At 35.5% G+C, this 22388-nt stretch overlaps 1 protein-coding gene across 1 annotated transcript in view; it reads left to right on the forward strand.

Annotated features, from left to right (window-relative positions):
• Positions 1-22388, forward strand: part of LOC145669808 (uncharacterized) — a 330876-nt gene that overhangs the window by 206551 nt on the left and 101937 nt on the right. Inside the window, exons 14-17 of the mRNA XM_081738154.1 lie at positions 10314-10964; positions 14615-14789; positions 16651-16840; positions 20470-20642. Coding sequence (XP_081594280.1) covers positions 10314-10964; positions 14615-14789; positions 16651-16840; positions 20470-20642 — 1189 coding nt within the window. The remainder of the gene's footprint in view (positions 1-10313; positions 10965-14614; positions 14790-16650; positions 16841-20469; positions 20643-22388) is intronic.

The raw sequence follows: 22388 nt of genomic DNA on the forward strand, positions 1-22388 counted from the left end.
GTTCCGGTTTTAGTAAAGAGTTAAGAGCGGAGAAGAAATGGAAATGTATTCTTCAGTCGTTTAATCGATTGTAAGGAAACCGCTTATCATTATCTATTACTGTTTTTGCTTTATAGTGATCTATATTAAAACCGGAAGTAGTTGATTTCTACCACTTCCGGTTTGAATAGACAGCGGAGAAGATGATACCTATTGTTAAAACTCTAAATTGATTGCAAAAAACAAGTCCTCCCTACCTTTTATCGTTTTTGTTCTATATAGATCAATATTGAAACCGGAAGTTGTAGTGAATTTCTATCAGTTCCGGTTTTAGTAAAGAGTTAAGAGCGGAGAAGAAATGGAAATGTATTCTTCAGTCGTTTAATCGATTGTAAGGAAACCGCTTATCACTATCTATTACTGTTTTTGCTTTATAGTGATCTATATTAAAACCGGAAGTAGTTGATTTCTACCACTTCCGGTTTGAATAGACAGCGGAGAAGATGATACCTATTGTTAAAACTCTAAATTGATTGCAAAAAACAAGTCCTCCCTACCTTTTATCGTTTTTGTTCTATATAGATCAATATTGAAACCGGAAGTTGTAGTGAATTTCTATCAGTTCCGGTTTTAGTAAAGAGTTAAGAGCGGAAAAGAAATGGAAATGTATTCTTCAGTCGTTTAATCGATTGTAAGGAAACCGCTTATCATTATCTATTACTGTTTTTGCTTTATAGTGATCTATATTAAAACCGGAAGTAGTTGATTTCTACCACTTCCGGTTTGAATAGACAGCGGAGAAGATGATACCTATTGTTAAAACTCTAAATTGATTGCAAAAAACAAGTCCTCCCTACCTTTTATCGTTTTTGTTCTATATAGATCAATATTGAAACCGGAAGTTGTAGTGAATTTCTATCAGTTCCGGTTTTAGTAAAGAGTTAAGAGCGGAAAAGAAATGGAAATGTATTCTTCAGTCGTTTAATCGATTGTAAGGAAACCGCTTATCATTATCTATTACTGTTTTTGCTTTATAGTGATCTATATTAAAACCGGAAGTAGTTGATTTCTACCACTTCCGGTTTGAATAGACAGCGGAGAAGATGATACCTATTGTTAAAACTCTAAATTGATTGCAAAAAACAAGTCCTCCCTACCTTTTATCGTTTTTGTTCTATATAGATCAATATTGAAACCGGAAGTTGTAGTGAATTTCTATCAGTTCCGGTTTTAGTAAAGAGTTAAGAGCGGAGAAGAAATGGAAATGTATTCTTCAGTCGTTTAATCGATTGTAAGGAAACCGCTTATCATTATCTATTACTGTTTTTGCTTTATAGTGATCTATATTAAAACCGGAAGTAGTTGATTTCTACCACTTCCGGTTTGAATAGACAGCGGAGAAGATGATACCTATTGTTAAAACTCTAAATTGATTGCAAAAAACAAGTCCTCCCTACCTTTTATCGTTTTTGTTCTATATAGATCAATATTGAAACCGGAAGTTGTAGTGGAGTTCTATCAGTTCCGGTTTTAGTAAAGAGTTAAGAGCGGAGAAGAAATGGAAATGTATTCTTCAGTCGTTTAATCGATTGTAAGGAAACCGCTTATCACTATCTATTACTGTTTTATTTTATAGTGATCTATATTAAAACCGGAAGTAGTTGATTTCTACCACTTCCGGTTTGAATAGACAGCGGAGAAGATGATACCTATTGTTAAAACTCTAAATTGATTGCAAAAAACAAGTCCTCCCTACCTTTTATCGTTTTTGTTCTATATAGATCAATATTGAAACCGGAAGTTGTAGTGAATTTCTATCAGTTCCGGTTTTAGTAAAGAGTTAAGAGCGGAGAAGAAATGGAAATGTATTCTTCAGTCGTTTAATCGATTGTAAGGAAACCGCTTATCACTATCTATTACTGTTTTATTTTATAGTGATCTATATTAAAACCGGAAGTAGTTGATTTCTACCACTTCCGGTTTGAATAGACAGCGGAGAAGATGATACCTATTGTTAAAACTCTAAATTGATTGCAAAAAACAAGTCCTCCCTACCTTTTATCGTTTTTGTTCTATATAGATCAATATTGAAACCGGAAGTTGTAGTGGAGTTCTATCAGTTCCGGTTTTAGTAAAGAGTTAAGAGCGGAGAAGAAATGGAAATGTATTCTTCAGTCGTTTAATCGATTGTAAGGAAACCGCTTATCACTATCTATTACTGTTTTATTTTATAGTGATCTATATTAAAACCGGAAGTAGTTGATTTCTACCACTTCCGGTTTGAATAGACAGCGGAGAAGATGATACCTATTGTTAAAACTCTAAATTGATTGCAAAAAACAAGTCCTCCCTACCTTTTATCTTTTTTGTTCTATATAGATCAATATTGAAACCGGAAGTTGTAGTGAATTTCTATCAGTTCCGGTTTTAGTAAAGAGTTAAGAGCGGAGAAGAAATGGAAATGTATTCTTCAGTCGTTTAATCGATTGTAAGGAAACCGCTTATCACTATCTATTACTGTTTTATTTTATAGTGATCTATATTAAAACCGGAAGTAGTTGATTTCTACCACTTCCGGTTTGAATAGACAGCGGAGAAGATGATACCTATTGTTAAAACTCTAAATTGATTGCAAAAAACAAGTCCTCCCTACCTTTTATCGTTTTTGTTCTATATAGATCAATATTGAAACCGGAAGTTGTAGTGGATTTCTATCAGTTCCGGTTTTAGTAAAGAGTTAAGAGCGGAGAAGATGGTACCTATTGTTAGAACGCTAAATCAATTGCAAAAAACAAGTCCTCCCTACCTTTTATCGTTTTTGTTCTATATAGATCAATATTGAAACCGGAAGTTGTAGTGGATTTCTATCAGTTCCGGTTTTAGTAAAGAGTTAAGAGCGGAGAAGATGGTACCTATTGTTAGAACGCTAAATCAATTGCAAAAAACAAGTCCTCCCTACCTTTTATCGTTTTTGTTCTATATAGCTCAATATTGAAACCGGAAGTTGTAGTGAATTTCTATCAGTTCCGGTTTTAGTAAAGAGTTAAGAGCGGAAAAGAAATGGAAATGTATTCTTCAGTCGTTTAATCGATTGTAAGGAAACCGCTTATCACTATCTATTACTGTTTTTGCTTTATAGTGATCTATATTAAAACCGGAAGTAGTTGATTTCTACCACTTCCGGTTTGAATAGACAGCGGAGAAGATGATACCTATTGTTAAAACTCTAAATTGATTGCAAAAAACAAGTCCTCCCTACCTTTTATCGTTTTTGTTCTATATAGCTCAATATTGAAACCGGAAGTTGTAGTGAATTTCTATCAGTTCCGGTTTTAGTAAAGAGTTAAGAGCGGAAAAGAAATGGAAATGTATTCTTCAGTCGTTTAATCGATTGTAAGGAAACCGCTTATCACTATCTATTACTGTTTTTGCTTTATAGTGATCTATATTAAAACCGGAAGTAGTTGATTTCTACCACTTCCGGTTTGAATAGACAGCGGAGAAGATGATACCTATTGTTAGAACGCTAAATCAATTGCAAAAAACAAGTCCTCCCTACCTTTTATCGTTTTTGTTCTACATAGATCAATATTGAAACCGGAAGTTGTAGTGGAGTTCTATCAGTTCCGGTTTTAGTAAAGAGTTAAGAGCGGAGAAGATGGTACCTATTGTTAGAACGCTAAATCAATTGCAAAAAACAAGTCCTCCCTACCTTTTATCGTTTTTGTTCTATATAGATCAATATTGAAACCGGAAGTTGTAGTGAATTTCTATCAGTTCCGGTTTTAGTAAAGAGTTAAGAGCGGAGAAGAAATGGAAATGTATTCTTCAGTCGTTTAATCGATTGTAAGGAAACCGCTTATCATTATCTATTACTGTTTTATTTTATAGTGATCTATATTAAAACCGGAAGTAGTTGATTTCTACCACTTCCGGTTTGAATAGACAGCGGAGAAGATGATACCTATTGTTAAAACTCTAAATTGATTGCAAAAAACAAGTCCTCCCTACCTTTTATCGTTTTTGTTCTATATAGATCAATATTGAAACCGGAAGTTGTAGTGAATTTCTATCAGTTCCGGTTTTAGTAAAGAGTTAAGAGCGGAAAAGAAATGGAAATGTATTCTTCAGTCGTTTAATCGATTGTAAGGAAACCGCTTATCACTATCTATTACTGTTTTGCTTTATAGTGATCTATATTAAAACCGGAAGTAGTTGATTTCTACCACTTCCGGTTTGAATAGACAGCGGAGAAGATGATACCTATTGTTAAAACTCTAAATCAATTGCAAAAAACAAGTCCTCCCTACCTTTTATCGTTTTTGTTCTACATAGATCAATATTGAAACCGGAAGTTGTAGTGGAGTTCTATCAGTTCCGGTTTTAGTAAAGAGTTAAGAGCGGAGAAGATGGTACCTATTGTTAGAACGCTAAATCAATTGCAAAAAACAAGTCCTCCCTACCTTTTATCGTTTTTGTTCTATATAGATCAATATTGAAACCGGAAGTTGTAGTGGAGTTCTATCAGTTCCGGTTTTAGTAAAGAGTTAAGAGCGGAGAAGATGGTACCTATTGTTAGAACGCTAAATCAATTGCAAAAAACAAGTCCTCCCTACCTTTTATCGTTTTTGTTCTACATAGATCAATATTGAAACCGGAAGTTGTAGTGGAGTTCTATCAGTTCCGGTTTTAGTAAAGAGTTAAGAGCGGAGAAGATGGTACCTATTGTTAGAACGCTAAATCAATTGCAAAAAACAAGTCCTCCCTACCTTTTATCGTTTTTGTTCTATATAGATCAATATTGAAACCGGAAGTTGTAGTGAATTTCTATCAGTTCCGGTTTTAGTAAAGAGTTAAGAGCGGAGAAGAAATGGAAATGTATTCTTCAGTCGTTTAATCGATTGTAAGGAAACCGCTTATCATTATCTATTACTGTTTTATTTTATAGTGATCTATATTAAAACCGGAAGTAGTTGATTTCTACCACTTCCGGTTTGAATAGACAGCGGAGAAGATGATACCTATTGTTAGAACGCTAAATCAATTGCAAAAAACAAGTCCTCCCTACCTTTTATCGTTTTTGTTCTACATAGATCAATATTGAAACCGGAAGTTGTAGTGGAGTTCTATCAGTTCCGGTTTTAGTAAAGAGTTAAGAGCGGAGAAGATGGTACCTATTGTTAGAACGCTAAATCAATTGCAAAAAACAAGTCCTCCCTACCTTTTATCGTTTTTGTTCTATATAGATCAATATTGAAACCGGAAGTTGTAGTGAATTTCTATCAGTTCCGGTTTTAGTAAAGAGTTAAGAGCGGAGAAGAAATGGAAATGTATTCTTCAGTCGTTTAATCGATTGTAAGGAAACCGCTTATCATTATCTATTACTGTTTTATTTTATAGTGATCTATATTAAAACCGGAAGTAGTTGATTTCTACCACTTCCGGTTTGAATAGACAGCGGAGAAGATGATACCTATTGTTAAAACTCTAAATTGATTGCAAAAAACAAGTCCTCCCTACCTTTTATCGTTTTTGTTCTATATAGATCAATATTGAAACCGGAAGTTGTAGTGAATTTCTATCAGTTCCGGTTTTAGTAAAGAGTTAAGAGCGGAAAAGAAATGGAAATGTATTCTTCAGTCGTTTAATCGATTGTAAGGAAACCGCTTATCATTATCTATTACTGTTTTATTTTATAGTGATCTATATTAAAACCGGAAGTAGTTGATTTCTACCACTTCCGGTTTGAATAGACAGCGGAGAAGATGATACCTATTGTTAAAACTCTAAATCAATTGCAAAAAACAAGTCCTCCCTACCTTTTATCGTTTTTGTTCTACATAGATCAATATTGAAACCGGAAGTTGTAGTGGAGTTCTATCAGTTCCGGTTTTAGTAAAGAGTTAAGAGCGGAGAAGATGGTACCTATTGTTAGAACGCTAAATCAATTGCAAAAAACAAGTCCTCCCTACCTTTTATCGTTTTTGTTCTATATAGATCAATATTGAAACCGGAAGTTGTAGTGGAGTTCTATCAGTTCCGGTTTTAGTAAAGAGTTAAGAGCGGAGAAGATGGTACCTATTGTTAGAACGCTAAATCAATTGCAAAAAACAAGTCCTCCCTACCTTTTATCGTTTTTGTTCTACATAGATCAATATTGAAACCGGAAGTTGTAGTGGAGTTCTATCAGTTCCGGTTTTAGTAAAGAGTTAAGAGCGGAGAAGATGGTACCTATTGTTAGAACGCTAAATCAATTGCAAAAAACAAGTCCTCCCTACCTTTTATCGTTTTTGTTCTATATAGATCAATATTGAAACCGGAAGTTGTAGTGAATTTCTATCAGTTCCGGTTTTAGTAAAGAGTTAAGAGCGGAGAAGAAATGGAAATGTATTCTTCAGTCGTTTAATCGATTGTAAGGAAACCGCTTATCATTATCTATTACTGTTTTATTTTATAGTGATCTATATTAAAACCGGAAGTAGTTGATTTCTACCACTTCCGGTTTGAATAGACAGCGGAGAAGATGATACCTATTGTTAGAACGCTAAATCAATTGCAAAAAACAAGTCCTCCCTACCTTTTATCGTTTTTGTTCTACATAGATCAATATTGAAACCGGAAGTTGTAGTGGAGTTCTATCAGTTCCGGTTTTAGTAAAGAGTTAAGAGCGGAGAAGATGGTACCTATTGTTAGAACGCTAAATCAATTGCAAAAAACAAGTCCTCCCTACCTTTTATCGTTTTTGTTCTATATAGATCAATATTGAAACCGGAAGTTGTAGTGAATTTCTATCAGTTCCGGTTTTAGTAAAGAGTTAAGAGCGGAGAAGAAATGGAAATGTATTCTTCAGTCGTTTAATCGATTGTAAGGAAACCGCTTATCATTATCTATTACTGTTTTATTTTATAGTGATCTATATTAAAACCGGAAGTAGTTGATTTCTACCACTTCCGGTTTGAATAGACAGCGGAGAAGATGATACCTATTGTTAAAACTCTAAATTGATTGCAAAAAACAAGTCCTCCCTACCTTTTATCGTTTTTGTTCTATATAGATCAATATTGAAACCGGAAGTTGTAGTGAATTTCTATCAGTTCCGGTTTTAGTAAAGAGTTAAGAGCGGAAAAGAAATGGAAATGTATTCTTCAGTCGTTTAATCGATTGTAAGGAAACCGCTTATCATTATCTATTACTGTTTTATTTTATAGTGATCTATATTAAAACCGGAAGTAGTTGATTTCTACCACTTCCGGTTTGAATAGACAGCGGAGAAGATGATACCTATTGTTAAAACTCTAAATTGATTGCAAAAAACAAGTCCTCCCTACCTTTTATCGTTTTTGTTCTACATAGATCAATATTGAAACCGGAAGTTGTAGTGGAGTTCTATCAGTTCCGGTTTTAGTAAAGAGTTAAGAGCGGAGAAGATGGTACCTATTGTTAGAACGCTAAATCAATTGCAAAAAACAAGTCCTCCCTACCTTTTATCGTTTTTGTTCTATATAGCTCAATATTGAAACCGGAAGTTGTAGTGAATTTCTATCAGTTCCGGTTTTAGTAAAGAGTTAAGAGCGGAAAAGAAATGGAAATGTATTCTTCAGTCGTTTAATCGATTGTAAGGAAACCGCTTATCACTATCTATTACTGTTTTTGCTTTATAGTGATCTATATTAAAACCGGAAGTAGTTGATTTCTACCACTTCCGGTTTGAATAGACAGCGGAGAAGATGATACCTATTGTTAAAACTCTAAATTGATTGCAAAAAACAAGTCCTCCCTACCTTTTATCGTTTTTGTTCTATATAGATCAATATTGAAACCGGAAGTTGTAGTGAATTTCTATCAGTTCCGGTTTTAGTAAAGAGTTAAGAGCGGAAAAGAAATGGAAATGTATTCTTCAGTCGTTTAATCGATTGTAAGGAAACCGCTTATCACTATCTATTACTGTTTTGCTTTATAGTGATCTATATTAAAACCGGAAGTAGTTGATTTCTACCACTTCCGGTTTGAATAGACAGCGGAGAAGATGATACCTATTGTTAAAACTCTAAATTGATTGCAAAAAACAAGTCCTCCCTACCTTTTATCGTTTTTGTTCTATATAGATCAATATTGAAACCGGAAGTTGTAGTGAATTTCTATCAGTTCCGGTTTTAGTAAAGAGTTAAGAGCGGAAAAGAAATGGAAATGTATTCTTCAGTCGTTTAATCGATTGTAAGGAAACCGCTTATCATTATCTATTACTGTTTTATTTTATAGTGATCTATATTAAAACCTGAAATGGTTGATTTCTACAACTTCCGGAGGGTAAAGCATCTTCATTTACGACCTCTATTCCTCTGACTCTGTACATCCTGGCCAAAATAGATGGTGATCCTTGAGATTTTGTGTCTCTCGGACGGACGGATGGAGACACAGACAGAATAAATATATCTGTGATTTTGAGATAAAGACTTTTAAAGCTTTATATTTCAGATATTAAGGAACAACATTCTATTGTCAGCACAATCCACTAACAAAACGGGTAAAAGTCTTTAAAACTTGAGGGTTTGACTTGTTTCCCTTTTACCAAACACCACAGATATAAACAAAACTCCTTAAAAACTTACGAAGACAGTCAGTCTCTTGTTAAATCTCACTGTTTGAAAGACGTTCTGAATTTTAAGTTTAATAGTGTTACTATTAATGTATACTATATCAATTACCCGCTTCGATGGGTTAAAATAAGAAAAAAAAATAAGTAAGTTAGTCAGTCACATTTTACTATTACTGAAGCCCTCTCTGATATCGGTCATTTTCAATCATTTTTATATATCATCACCCCACCCCACCCCACCCCCGCTAGTTGCAGGGCTAAATTTGGATTTAAACGACATCGAAAGTGTCACTCTTCAGCTCAGCGACACTAAAAACTGTGGATTCGACACTAATATCGGTCATTTTCGATGATTTTTAAATATCTCCTCCCTCCTCTAAGTTGCACCCTCAAAATGAAATGATAAAAACTATTCCAAGCCCGAATTTCATCTATGTCGAAAATTTGAGCGAGGTCGGTTGCATGGTTCAAGAGGTACGGTCACAAATATAGTCACTTTCATATATACCCTGTTTCAAAAAAAATATATACGTATTATGAAGAATTATTTTGTCCAAACTATCGATCGCTGCGCTTCGGCTTGGCTATTGGAGAAACGAATGCATAGTCTAGTTTATATTAATAGTCGCTAGATGTCAGTTGTCTTCTGTTTTGCTTGGTAACCGTCATATGTTTAAAATGGCTACTCCGCAGCAGAAATCATTTTGTGTACTCGAGTTTGCGTACAGAGCAAAGACGTTTCAGGTTGAGGTACCAATTGATCCTTCGAATGAGTGGAACATTCGCAGATGGTATCGGCAGTTTGTAGATTCAGGATGTGTATATAAAGGAAAGAGTTCTGGCCGCCCTCGTGTTCCTGAAGAAAATGTTGCATGAATTCAAACTGCTTTCCAACGTAGTCCTTCAAAATCAACTCGTCGTGCCAGTCGGGAGTTACAAGTGCCGACAACAACAATTTGGCACTTGTAACAACAGCACAACAACAGATGCGATATCCCGATCATCTGTTAAGTCAGCAGTACCTCGCTATGTTACAAAACTAGTTGTTTCCCAGGCTGCACGAAGACAACTTCATTTTTCAACAAGACGGGGCACCCTCCTGACTGGAGTCGCCAAGTGCGTGAATATCTGAATGAAACTCTACTGGATCATTGGATTGGTCGTCAGGAAGCTGGCAACTCAGCATGTCTCAGCTGACCTCCACGGTCACCGGATTTGACACCCTGTGACTTCTTCCTGTGAGGTATCATTAAAGACAACGTTTATGTACCACCACTCCCACAGAACCTGGAAGAGTTGATGAACCGGATCCGTATTGCCGTAACATCAGTGACGCAGGACATGATTGCCCGAGTATGGGAGGAATTTGAGTATCGATGTGATATTGTTCGTATCGCTGATGGAGGACATATTGAACATCTGTAATTTGAACTTTGAACTGTAATTTGAACTTGAGAGGTTCGTAAATATGTGTGTAAAATTTCACATTCGTAAGTCTTTAAGTTTAATAAAGATATGTATTCGAAATACGTATATTCTTTTTGAAACAGGGTATCTCTCTCTCTCTCTCTCTCTCTCTCTCTATATATATATATATATATATATATATATATATATATATATATATATATATATATATAGAGAGAGAGAGAGAGAGAGAGAGAGAGAGAGTAATTCAACTGTTGGGGGTTAATTTTTAACAATTGTTAACCAACTAATGTTTCTTTTCTTGTTTTAGGTTCTTCCTATGAATGATGCTCCTATTCCGAAGCGAAATTCAGACCCAGATCTTTTGCCATTTATAATATATAAAGGGGAAAACACTGGTGGTGTCACTGTGGCAACATACGCACAACTCTTCTACACAGATGTGGATAATGACAACCTTGGAATGGCTGTTTATTACGCTCAAGTGTCTGATCTAGGGAAATGGCAGTGGTCAGAGGATAATATTCAGTGGCAGGACATCACGAGCTTAAGCACGGATCCTTTGGCTAGTATTAACCTACAAACGGAATATGTTGGTACCGTTAATGTAAGACAACTTACGCAAAAACTGGTGGATTGTTCCGTCGACTTAACTGATGACAGTTGTCAAAGGTCACGACATTTTCGACCATTGTTTGCAGAGACTGAAGCACGATTACAAAGCTTAATAGAAGAGAATCCTCAAGACTATGTTTACATTGATTCTTCGTCGCAAACCACTCTATCGGTTGCTCCGCTTTATTTGAAACCTGAAAATAGACTGCGCTACTTAGCTGCATCAGATGATACTTGGTGGACGGCACCTGATGCTAAGAGTAAGACTAAACTTGTTTTCACCGCCTGGGATGCCACAGACACCGCGACTTTACAGGAGAACATACAACTACCGCTTTGTAACGAGGTAAGCAGTTGTAAGTTATTGTTGAAAACCAAATTATCATTAGAAATACTGTAGAGCCTACTAATGAGATAACTTCTCTCACTCTTTATTCTCAATATACAGGGTGTTTTGAGTTGAGTTGATTTTGAGTTTAACGTCCCTTTCAGCAGCGACGCTATATAAGACGGGATCTACTGATTAACGTGGAATCCGAACCACATGAACTCCCGCCCAGGGTGATTTGATATTACTATTATCTTTTATGGATGAATCTATGCACGAAAACAAAACAAAAATTATTTACGTCCACAAACGCCACAATCGGCTTCCTTTCTGCGTTATTAGCGCGCTAGCAACCTGCAAAACTAAGCTTTGAAGTTTACTCAAAGCTAATTATGATAGAAGAGGTGGTCTTGAAATTTACTCAAAAAGTCATTTCTGCAGTAGTCAAAACTACCTCATTCAGGGCTCTGGGACAGTCCTGGATCCCGGAAATTCTGACATAAAGGTGAGTTGAAATGAATATGTTTGATAAGATTGGCCACAAAGGAAATGTGCTTCGTGTAAGACATATCGATATTGGTCACAGACGAAACATGAAAGGAGAATTTTTATGTACCTAGGGAACTATAAGTCTTGCATACCTTCAAAGCACGTAATGGTCTGCAGTAGGAGATTTGAGAAAATACTACTACATGGTTGTTATACAAGTAGGAAATACCACAACTCAGTAAAATAGAGGTTAGTTCAACTGAAAACACCTGGAGCATTGATATAGACAGAGAAAACTCCTCCAAGCCTAACTATTGAAACTAAATTTTGGAAATGTAAAGGAATATTTGCAAGATACCCTGCGCAAACACTAGAAAATTATGTACAAAGAGAAAAATTGATAATTTTGTGTAGTTCGTTGCTAAAGGAGGAAATTCATGGATATGTATTTAACAAAACTGTATCCTTGAACTTGCCGTAACAAACATACTCGAAACGAATATTAGAATGCACGCATCTCCTTCGTTAGACTTCGGATTCACGTCCCGAGGAGTAAATCGGGTATCACTCAACAGATGATCGTAGTCCTAGTTACGTATAATATCTAGTTAACCAAAATTAAATAAACAAATTAACATTGATTCATTATAGTAAAATCTTCAAATCCTCCTTTTAAGTGACATAAGGTGGGCAACTAAGTCCATTCCAGAATTTTCTCTTCTTTTGAATTATTTTTACCAGTAATGTTAGAATGGATGAACAAATTTGAAAAGGTTATTTTTTATTTTATTTTATTTTATTTATTTATTTATTTAACATTTGAGAAGGGTGCTTCGTGTCCAAGTAGTAGATTCGCACTCTTTCTTGCGCATGAATTCGGCTTTCATTCCAGGTAGTGAAACGTGTTTAATGGGGAATACCGTTTTTCGAATAAGAAGATATCCTTTACATTTCCCAATAACTAGACTTTGAAGGGCCTCGAACCACAAGAGCCCTCCTCTTGTTATGCCAGTGCTACAAATGTTTATATTAGGATTAACCATTATTTTACTGAGTTATAATATTATTTTTAATTATAACAACTATGAAGTAATTTTCTCAATTCTCCTAATTATGGTTGAAGTTATGGAACACACAGCACATTAAATAGTTCCCTATTATCTTTCGTCTTTGGATAATAGCGATACGCCTTTCCTTTATGTCCAGTCCTTTCATACATTTCAACTTTCTTTCTTTCTCAGAATTTTGAGGAATTCTTGGTTCCTTTGGGAAATTCCATACTCAATTGTCCCAGAATCTTCAATGAGATATTTTCTAAACTAGAAATATGATTTTCAAAACTGCATTTGTTGCCCAATAAATATAAACCAGCTTTAAACCTGGATTCTGGCAATATTGATAAAATCTGGCTACATACCTTTGATGTGTACTTTTGTTCTGGCAACAATGACTTAGCATAGACACCACGCTTTTCTCAAACTCAGCTCTTTCTTCAACAGTGCTCTGGTCTTCTTTCTGATAAAAAGGATATTTACGTTATGTTCAGTTTGGTAAATATTTCTGTTCCTACACCATATTTCTTTTATCCGCTTTTATCCTTGTGATATTACTACTGAAGACGGAACTAGTTTAGTGTTCCGAAATGGTTGAAAGTGGAATTTTGAAAGAACGGAAAGTTGATACAGTTCGATACTATAGACGTGTTGACGATGTATTTTTCTTTTACAAGGAAAACTAGATTACTTATTAAAATAATTAAATAATATTCACAGGAATTTGAGATTCAATGTTGAGAAAGAAAAGAACAGCAGTCTTACATACCTAGATCTAGGGCCGTACCGTGGGGGGTGGCGAGCGGGACGACGGCCCCGGGCGCCGAAGTAAGGGGGCGAAAATTCGGGAGAAGAAAGCAAAACAGATAGGACAAATTGCTTGGAATATATATATGGGGGCGCCGTCGTATACTCTGGCTCCGGGCGCTGATTTTCCACGGCATGGCACTACCTAGATATTAATATAAGTAGGCATAACAAGAAATTCATCAAAAGTGTCCATCACAAGCCAACAGTAGGTACACAGTACATCCATTAAAGCTGTATATTCAGCAAGTACCAAAGCAAACGTGCCATACGTCTTGCAACCTGAAAAACAGATTTACAGACAAAAATTGAATACCTGATGAAGCTGGGCAGTCTGAACGGGTACCCAGCTTCATTATTAAAGAATTGGTATAATCAGGTGAAAAGGAATTTAAGTTCCGATAAATCTGAAACCGACATAAAGGATAAAAAGTGGATTGGATTGCCTATTTTTCCCAGATTGACAATTGTATTAAATAGAATCTGTACACAATACGGTTTCCGTACAGCCTTAAAAAACCCCAAAACTTTAGAAAAGGACATCACCCAATTTAAGAGTTATTACACGGATTCCAATGAAAAATCGGGTATTTACGAAATAAAATGCAGTTGCCAAAAGAGTTACGACGAGGCAAAACGAAAGTAAATTTAAAAGTCCGAGTAAAGGAACACATTAGAGATTCAAAAGCGGAAAAATCCGGTGTCAGGTTTATCGAAACATTTAAAAGAAATGCAACGCAGGGTAGAAGATTCAAAAATTTTATTCGGAGCTATAAATGAAGTAGAAAGACTGGTTTTTGAAAATTTAAAAAACATAATTAAATTTAGACAAGGGATGGTTGAATGACGAATGGGATCAATAATTACAAAATTTTCACAGGATTGGCATAACAATAAAAATAATAACATGAGTTGGCAACCTTCTAAGAAGGAACAGGAAAGGTGCACAAATTGTTTCCGCCATATTTTAGTTCGTATTAACCTCATTTGGAGATCGCTGACGCACTTGAGAAGTGTTTTCCTACAGCTCTTCCAAGATAATTCCGTTCCTTTTTATTCCTTGATGTTTCTATTCTTTTTCTTCCTGTTTTTAACCCCCGTGACCAAGACTTCAGGGGAGAGTCGAAAGCTTGAAGCTATAAAATTTCAGGAATAACAGAAATCTGTAAGAAGAATGAAAATATTTTAGTTTAAGTATGATCTTTAAATCCTGAGAGTAAATATACATACACATTTTATTTATTATAATACTTATTTTTCATAGTGTAACATTTATTTTGAGTAGTTATTGTACTTTATGGTTAATGTTTATTTTTTCAGCAATGTGGCAATACTACGAGCTTGGCTGAAGACTTCACTGTCGTTTACATGCCGATGGTTGACTGCACTGGGAAAGCGATCACAAGTGCGCCAGCTGTTGTTAACGAATGCGGGAAATGCGGAGGAGGAACAGCCTGTAACAACTGTGTAGACTGTGCTGGGGTAGACGGAGGAGGTCAGGTTTCTTTTTTCTAATTGCAGATTATGTTCTATTTTTCGTGTCATGTTAATTTTTTACGAACTCAGTAGATGTATTCTCAAATTTTACATTAGGAAACTCCTTTTGTGGTTATACAAATGGCATACGCACTTTCCATGCAGGAAACCCAGTTACTATACTCGAACTTTACAACTCTGGCATATGGGAACTCGCATCACCATTATTTGATATCTAATCGTTCTTTTTGACAAAGAGTGTTCCAGCACCGCTTTTCGCTTGGTTAGATCTATTAATTTATTATTTCTTTCCCTGATGTTTGTATTTTTTCTTTCTCCTGTTTTTTATCCTCGTGACCAAAGCTCCAGTGGAGAGTCGAAAGTTCGGAAGTGCAAGTAATGTTCAGAACTTGCACAAATCTGTGAATAGAATGATATTGAAGAATTAAAGGCAGAAATTTTAATTTACAAAGAACCAACACAGCTTTACAAGTGTGAGAGAAACTCTTAACTAACTACAAATAGTTATTTAACCGAACAGCATAGTAGAATTTACCAAGTTACCAGTAATTCTGATAAAATTTACGATAGTAACACGAAAAGGTCGGAACAACAGATTAGAGACATTAGAAAAGAGAATCGAGTCTCAGACCATCAATACATCTTAAAAGAAATTAGAATGGTACAAAAAATATTAAAGTTACACAAAAACGATCGTAATTTAGAGCGACAGATTATTGAAACTTCTAATCTACATTATTAAAATGAAAGTGACTATATTTGTGACTCTTAATCTCTTGAACTACTGTACCGATTTCGATCAAATTTTCAACATAGATGAGGTTTGGGCCTGGAATGGTTTTTATATCACTTTGGCGGTGCAACTGAGGAGAGAGGGACGGAGAGATATTTAGAAATGCTCGAAAATGACCGACATAAGTGTCGAATCCATAGTTCTCTGGGTCGCTCAGATGAGCAGTGATACTTCCGATGCCGTTTAAATCCAAACTCAACCTCCATGTCCCTTTATGTCCAAAATGAAATGTATTTTCCCCGTGCGAAGAACGGGTATTCTGCTAGTACTAGATTAAGATCAGAACTGAACTAAGTGGTATTTTACATCAAAGTTGAGATAATTAGTAAATTTGGTTTTCGAATTTGTCAATGAGAAGAAAGAGGATTTTAAAAAAGTCCGGACTATTGACATTGTGGTCGGTGAGAACCACAAGACATTTTTTGTCGACATGATTAACAACTAGAGGAATGCTGTTGAAATTAGGCTTAGCGAGTTCCTTTGTTGTTAGTACCTTTTCTATTATGCACTCTTCAATTATGTTATCTGCGTTATATTTTATTTCACTTGCTGATTTCATCACATTTTCTTTCCCGCGTAAAAGAGTCATGTAGGCACCGGAAATATCAGGGATAATCTAATACATACACGTGAAGCGGTGAATATATATTATTGGTGTCCATAAAACAACTCTTGAGCAATTTCTTTGGACTTCTTAAAATATCTGTTTGAAAGTTATTTAAGTCCTTTTGAATCTATTATTGCATTTTTCCATCAATAGGGCCTTTTCCGAATTTAATTTAATTTTTGAAAAAATATTGTATATATATATATATATATATATATATATATGTGTGTGTGTGTGTGTGTGTGTATGTGTGTTATTATCTATGTATAGAAGCAAACAATTCTAGTGAGTAACTTTTTCTTTATATAATTTTAGTATTGTAAAAACAATATTTAATATCTATAATTTCGAATCTTCATTAACAGAAAAGTAACTATGGATGCCCGTAACAGTATTTCGAAACCTATTTTCTCTCGGAAGTTTACAATTTCACTTATTAGTGTATTTTGTTCTTTTCAGATGCCGTGTACGAGTGTGGGGTGTGCGTAGGAGGAACAACTGGACGAGTGGCCCAAAAAGATTGCGCTGGACAGTGTTGGGGGCAGAACAAACTTCTATCCTTAAGCGGGAATAACATTTGCGTTTCAAAACAACAACAAACTATTACATATTGTGATGGATCGACTTCTTCAGGCGCTTATTTCAATCCGTTAGTATTTGTACATATTTATATGCAATTGTCTCAGCCAAGTTATGATCTTAATGATCTTCATTTACTGGATAAATAATGATTATTTCATTGCATATTAAATGCAGATGCAGTGGCGTAGCAATAGGGTAGGCAGGGTAGGCATTGCCTACTGGCGCAGGAAGTGGTGCTATTCTAATTTTTTAACAACCGTCTCTCTCTCTCTCTCTCTCTCTCTCTATATATATATATATATATATATATATATATATATATATACAAGGGTGGATCCAAGGGAGGCTATAGGGGCTATAGCCCCCCCCCCTTGACCCTCAGGTATACACTAGATAAAATGGACTTCAATCCTGTTTTACACTGGATAAAGCGGCAAACTATTGTTTAGCCCCTCCCTTGATCATATCCTAGATTTATGTATATATATATATATATATATGTGTGTGTGTGTGTGTGTGTGTGTGTGTGAATGACTGAGAAAGAAAAAAAAACAGAGTAGATGGATGTAACTCTCTTAGGAAAAAAGCCTAGAAGGTACAGAAAATATTTTTTTTTCTCTTTTTTACTGAATACCACAAGAGACCTACACAGCGCCGAATACAATTTGTTTGACATAATTAGGTAGCAGTTCTAATATCTTGGAAAGAACTTACCCAAGATAGATGGTTGTCAAAAAGTATTATAAAGATCTTAATTCAGGAATGGATCAACAGTTGTTGATAATGATATATATGCGTTTCAGATATAAATAACCATTAACACTACTCTCATGTGATCCCAGTTCTCATTCTTGATATCTGAGCATTTGAGATTAAAAAATAAAGCTTATACCTTGTTCTGAGAGATCATATGTTTCTATAAGTAACTCTTCCTCTTACAGTTGTAACTGCTGAGTGATCGATCTGTAAGTTGAAATTAATCAAGAAATATCTCAGAAACAGTATGACCCAAGAACGCCTTTGGGGTGTGGCCATGCTGAGTATTGAGGGGAAAAGAGCTCATGAATTGAACATCTCTGATCTGATAAAAGAATTTGCAGAAGCAAGAGTAAGAAAGAAACACTTCTGCTTTTGTATACAATTTGTCGATTAAAAAGTGAAAATAGAAAAATGCTTATAAGCGGTTTCACAAGGTTTATTATTTATTTTATAATTATGTAAAATCGTAACTTACTATATATATTCATTTGAAATCCCTTTGGTAATACTGGTTGATACATTACTGTTCATTTACACTACGACTGCAAAATGTCCGAATTTAACGTGAGTATATTTTTAATGAACAGGGTACTCTGTACAGTTTAGTTTTAGAAGACATACCACAACAATATATAAAGAAAAACGTTCAATACCCTTAAACTGATAATTTTCGATTTATGGTCATTTATGCGCGTACGCATAAATTATAGATGGTCGTGCATGGGCCTATTCGATGGGTGAGGGAGGCACCACTAGGGATTTTGCTTAGTGGTGCCAAAGGTCATTGTTACGCCACTGTGTAGATGGTATTTGGATGTATGGTATGTGTCTTTGGAATACATACGAGAGGATATCTCAAAATTTTAATTATCATAGTGAAAAAAATCAGAATACAGGGATTGTTGTGATTTGTAGTTGTTAACCACTCTCTATGTAGTCACGACCCAGATTTATACATTTCTTCCAGCGTTCGTTCACTTTACGAATACCGTCATTGGAGAAGTCTGCACATTGTACTTTAAACCACTCTTCCACCTTACGAATGATATCATCTGTGTTGTCAATATGGCGACCACACAACGGATTCTTCATTTGGGGAAACAAGAAAATATAACTGGGTGCGAGGTCGGGAGAACAAAACGAATACTGCAATACCTGAAAGCCACACGGCCTTGCTTTGTTGACAGCAACTTGAGATGAATGAGCTGGTGCATTCTGAAAAGGTGTCAGCAAAGGAGGAACCCAGTGCGCAGACACCTTAGACATGTGAAATTCATCATGGATAATTTTCCACACACTACCATAACTGAGACCAGTCTCATTCATAATCGTTTCGATGGTTACACATCTGTCTTCGAGGATTAAACACTCCACTCTCTTCACAGTGGCCGCATCGTCCGTCAGGGATGGTCTTCCAGGTGTTGGGTCCTTTGTGAGGGACATGTGACCAATTTGGAATTTCCTTTTCCACTTTACAATGGTGTCATAAGAGGACAATGATCGTCATACACAGCCTTCACGAATTTGTCTGGCATTATTACCCTTCAAATGCAGAAACTTTATCACACTGCGGACCTCAATCTTATCCATGTGGATTTTGGTCACTTCTGGCACACCCTGTAAAAAAAATAATAATCATTAGGAGCTAATTAGCTTCACATCATGCACATAAGAACCAAACATAATACTGACAAAATTTCATCATCATATCTTAATAACTTCCTAGTGATAATTAAAACTTTACGATACCCCCTCGTAAGTTATAAGATATAGTGGTTTGTTATTTAAAACTAAAAATGCAATTTGTAAGTACCATGAAAAAATAATGGTACGTATAATTTAAGTGTATAAGTACCTTTCTTAAGTTTTCTAATATCTCGTCAATAAATTCTGATCTTACTTTAAATTTAAATTAGGCATTTTATAGTCATATTACTCATTTTGAGAACTGCAGAAATAGTTTTAAAAGTCATTAGATACTTTCTTACAGTAATAATTCCGTGGAAACTAAGATTGTTTTTTTTAAAAAAATATAATAATTAAAAATAACATGGAATTGTGAAAGCTTTCTTTTTGACATTGATAAAGAGTTTCTCTCTCTCTCTCTCTCTCTCTCTCTCTCTCTCTTTCTCTCTTTTTCTCTCTCTTTCTTTCTTTCTTTCTTTCTGTCTGTCTGTCTGTCTTTCTTTCTTTTATTCTTTCATGAGAGGACTGTCCAGAAAGTTCCAGACGTTTCTAAATAAAAAAAAGTAACGGAATGAACAAACCAAATTATCTTATATACATTTGAAAGGTACAGTCTTAAGCTATTTTCCCACATAATCGCCATACAAATTAAGGCACCTATCATACTGTTGCACAAGTTTTTCAATACCGTTGCGTTACAAATCTGCCGACTGCGATTTCAACCACTGGCTTACACTGGCATGCAGTTCGGCGTCAGTATCAAAGCATTGTGTAGCGAGCCATGTCTTCATCACTGGGAAGAGGTAATAGTCTCTTGGCGCCAAATCCGTGCTGTATGGTGAATGAGCGAACTTTTTCCATCCAAGAGCTCTCGGGTACACTTGACCGTGGGTGGACGTGCGTTCTCCTGAAAAAAAAAAAAAAAAACACACATTCGCGCTAAGTTTTCCCTCGGCGCTTGTTTTGAATTGCTTGTTTTTTTTTTCAACGAAAATTTAATAACAGAACGCAGCTCACAAGAGGCGGGTATTTCTATTGCAGCGCACATTGTAACATGTCACAGAAAGCACAAGTAAGAGCGCCACAGTCCTCGTGCACCACAACTGGATGCGTACTGAGTGTGGTAACGTTCTGACAACAAGATGGCGACTCTTGCCCCGCTCACTGCCGCGATAGGACAAAACGTCTGGGACTTTCTGGACAGCTGTCATAGCAGTTTGTTTGTTCTCTGATTGGTAAATATTGTTGCAGATGTGGGATGTGCGTTGAAGGAAATACAGGCAAAGGAAGCTCTGAAGGATTAGACAACTGTGCTGTTTGTGAAGGCCAAAACTTATGTGTTGGATGCGACGGAGTAATTAACAGTGGATTGAAGAAAGACTTCTGCGGAAAGTGTTTGAGTCCTAATGACCCCAACTGGAACAGTAAGCTTTTAATATATTTATGGACATTTTTATTCTTTTATTGTATGCTTTCTCTCTTTTTTAAATGCAAATTATTATGCATTGATTTTCACTTTAGTTTCAACAAATGCTTATAAATCTTAAAAATAATTTAAGTAAAATTTTTAAATTAGAAAATTAACTGAAAATTTAGGTTATTGTTTTGGATTGTTTCTTTGATTGTTGTGGATTGAAGGATGATAAAGTGCTGATTAGCCGACTAGATTTTGGTGAAATTTAATCAATATCATTCGCTGCGTAATAAACATCTCCTGTTATATTTCAACCAACTTATCATACTAATCTTTCTTTATATTTTCATCAAATAGCCTCAGGGGCGAACCAAGGCAAAAATTTCACCCGGTCAAGGTGATTTTTTGACGCTCCCTAATCCTAGTTTATATTTTACATTTTATTACAGTGATTTTAATATTTTAAACCCATTTTTCAAAAAGAAAAATTAATACTCAAATACATGATATAGGTCCACTCTTTCTTCTACATGCTATGTCTCCATTTGTCGATACAGCCCCCTTCTACCTATTACTATGAAACTCGCTTCTTCCGTGGTGGAATGAAGACAAAATGATGCAATTGACGTCACTTTACAAGAATATAAACCAAAAAAGTCAGTAGAAAATACGTTATAAGATCTACTTTTTGACACTTGTTTTAGCACACCCTGACTGTGGCGCACCGGGTTGTCCGGTCCTTGGTCCGCCCCTGAATAGCCTACAATTGTTCGGAGTTGGCCAGAAAAAAACAGGTAAGCAATTGCTTCGTAGCAATTGCTGTTTACTTTATGAAATTATTAAAAAAAAAAAAACTAAGCAAAAGCACATTATAATTGAATCGTTTATTTCAGAAAACCGTTAACCGATATTTTTTCACAAAATGACTTTGTATGGAATAAGTTACTTATACCCTAAACACACACGCCTTAGTGCAGAAACCAGTCCCTACCATGGCGCCAAATGGGTTATTATTAAAACCGAACATGGCATTTAGTGCAGAAACCAGTCAAGTGACATCCATATCACATAACGTGTTTCTGCAGTAAATCTAACGTTTACCTCTCTTGGAAACACTGCACTGATAGTGACATTCGTTGCGTTTTTGTTTCAGTGCACTTCCTTTGTTGCCATTTTTCAACAGTCATAATTGAGGAGTGCTGTATTCTGGTTAGAGTAGTTCTAATATCCGCAGATTTTTCGCCGTTCTTTGGTTGCATTGTCTAGTAATAGTTATGACGATGAACCTCCAGCAGAAAGAAAACATGGTGCCACCAATGAAAGCAAATACCAACGAAATGTTATACGAAAAGCAAAAGTCAAGGGGGAAGAATACAAAAACTATAAAGGTAATATGGTGGCAAGGAGATCTATTCCAGATGAAATTTTGTGCCATTATCCAGGTAAATGCAGTTTATCCATTGGTGATGAAACAAAACATAATATTTGGAATTATTTCTATGGACTAGATATAGAAAACATGTAAGATACACGTGGACGCCCGAAGGGGAGGGGAGGGTGGGGCCCGAGGCCCCCTTGCTCTCGAAAATATATACGTAATATAGCAAACCATGTATATTAAATACCAGAAATACAAGATGTAATATAGCAACCATGGAGATGGGCCAATCCCTAGAAAATTTTCTTCGGGCGCCCCTAAAGATACATATTTGCAAACATTGATGGAAGTGAAAGTAGTAAAACGTAGGATAAAAAC

Source organism: Thermobia domestica, chromosome 2 (genome assembly GCF_964235325.1).
Source record: "Thermobia domestica chromosome 2, izTheDome1.hap1.1, whole genome shotgun sequence".
NCBI classification, from domain to species: domain Eukaryota; kingdom Metazoa; phylum Arthropoda; class Insecta; order Zygentoma; family Lepismatidae; genus Thermobia; species Thermobia domestica.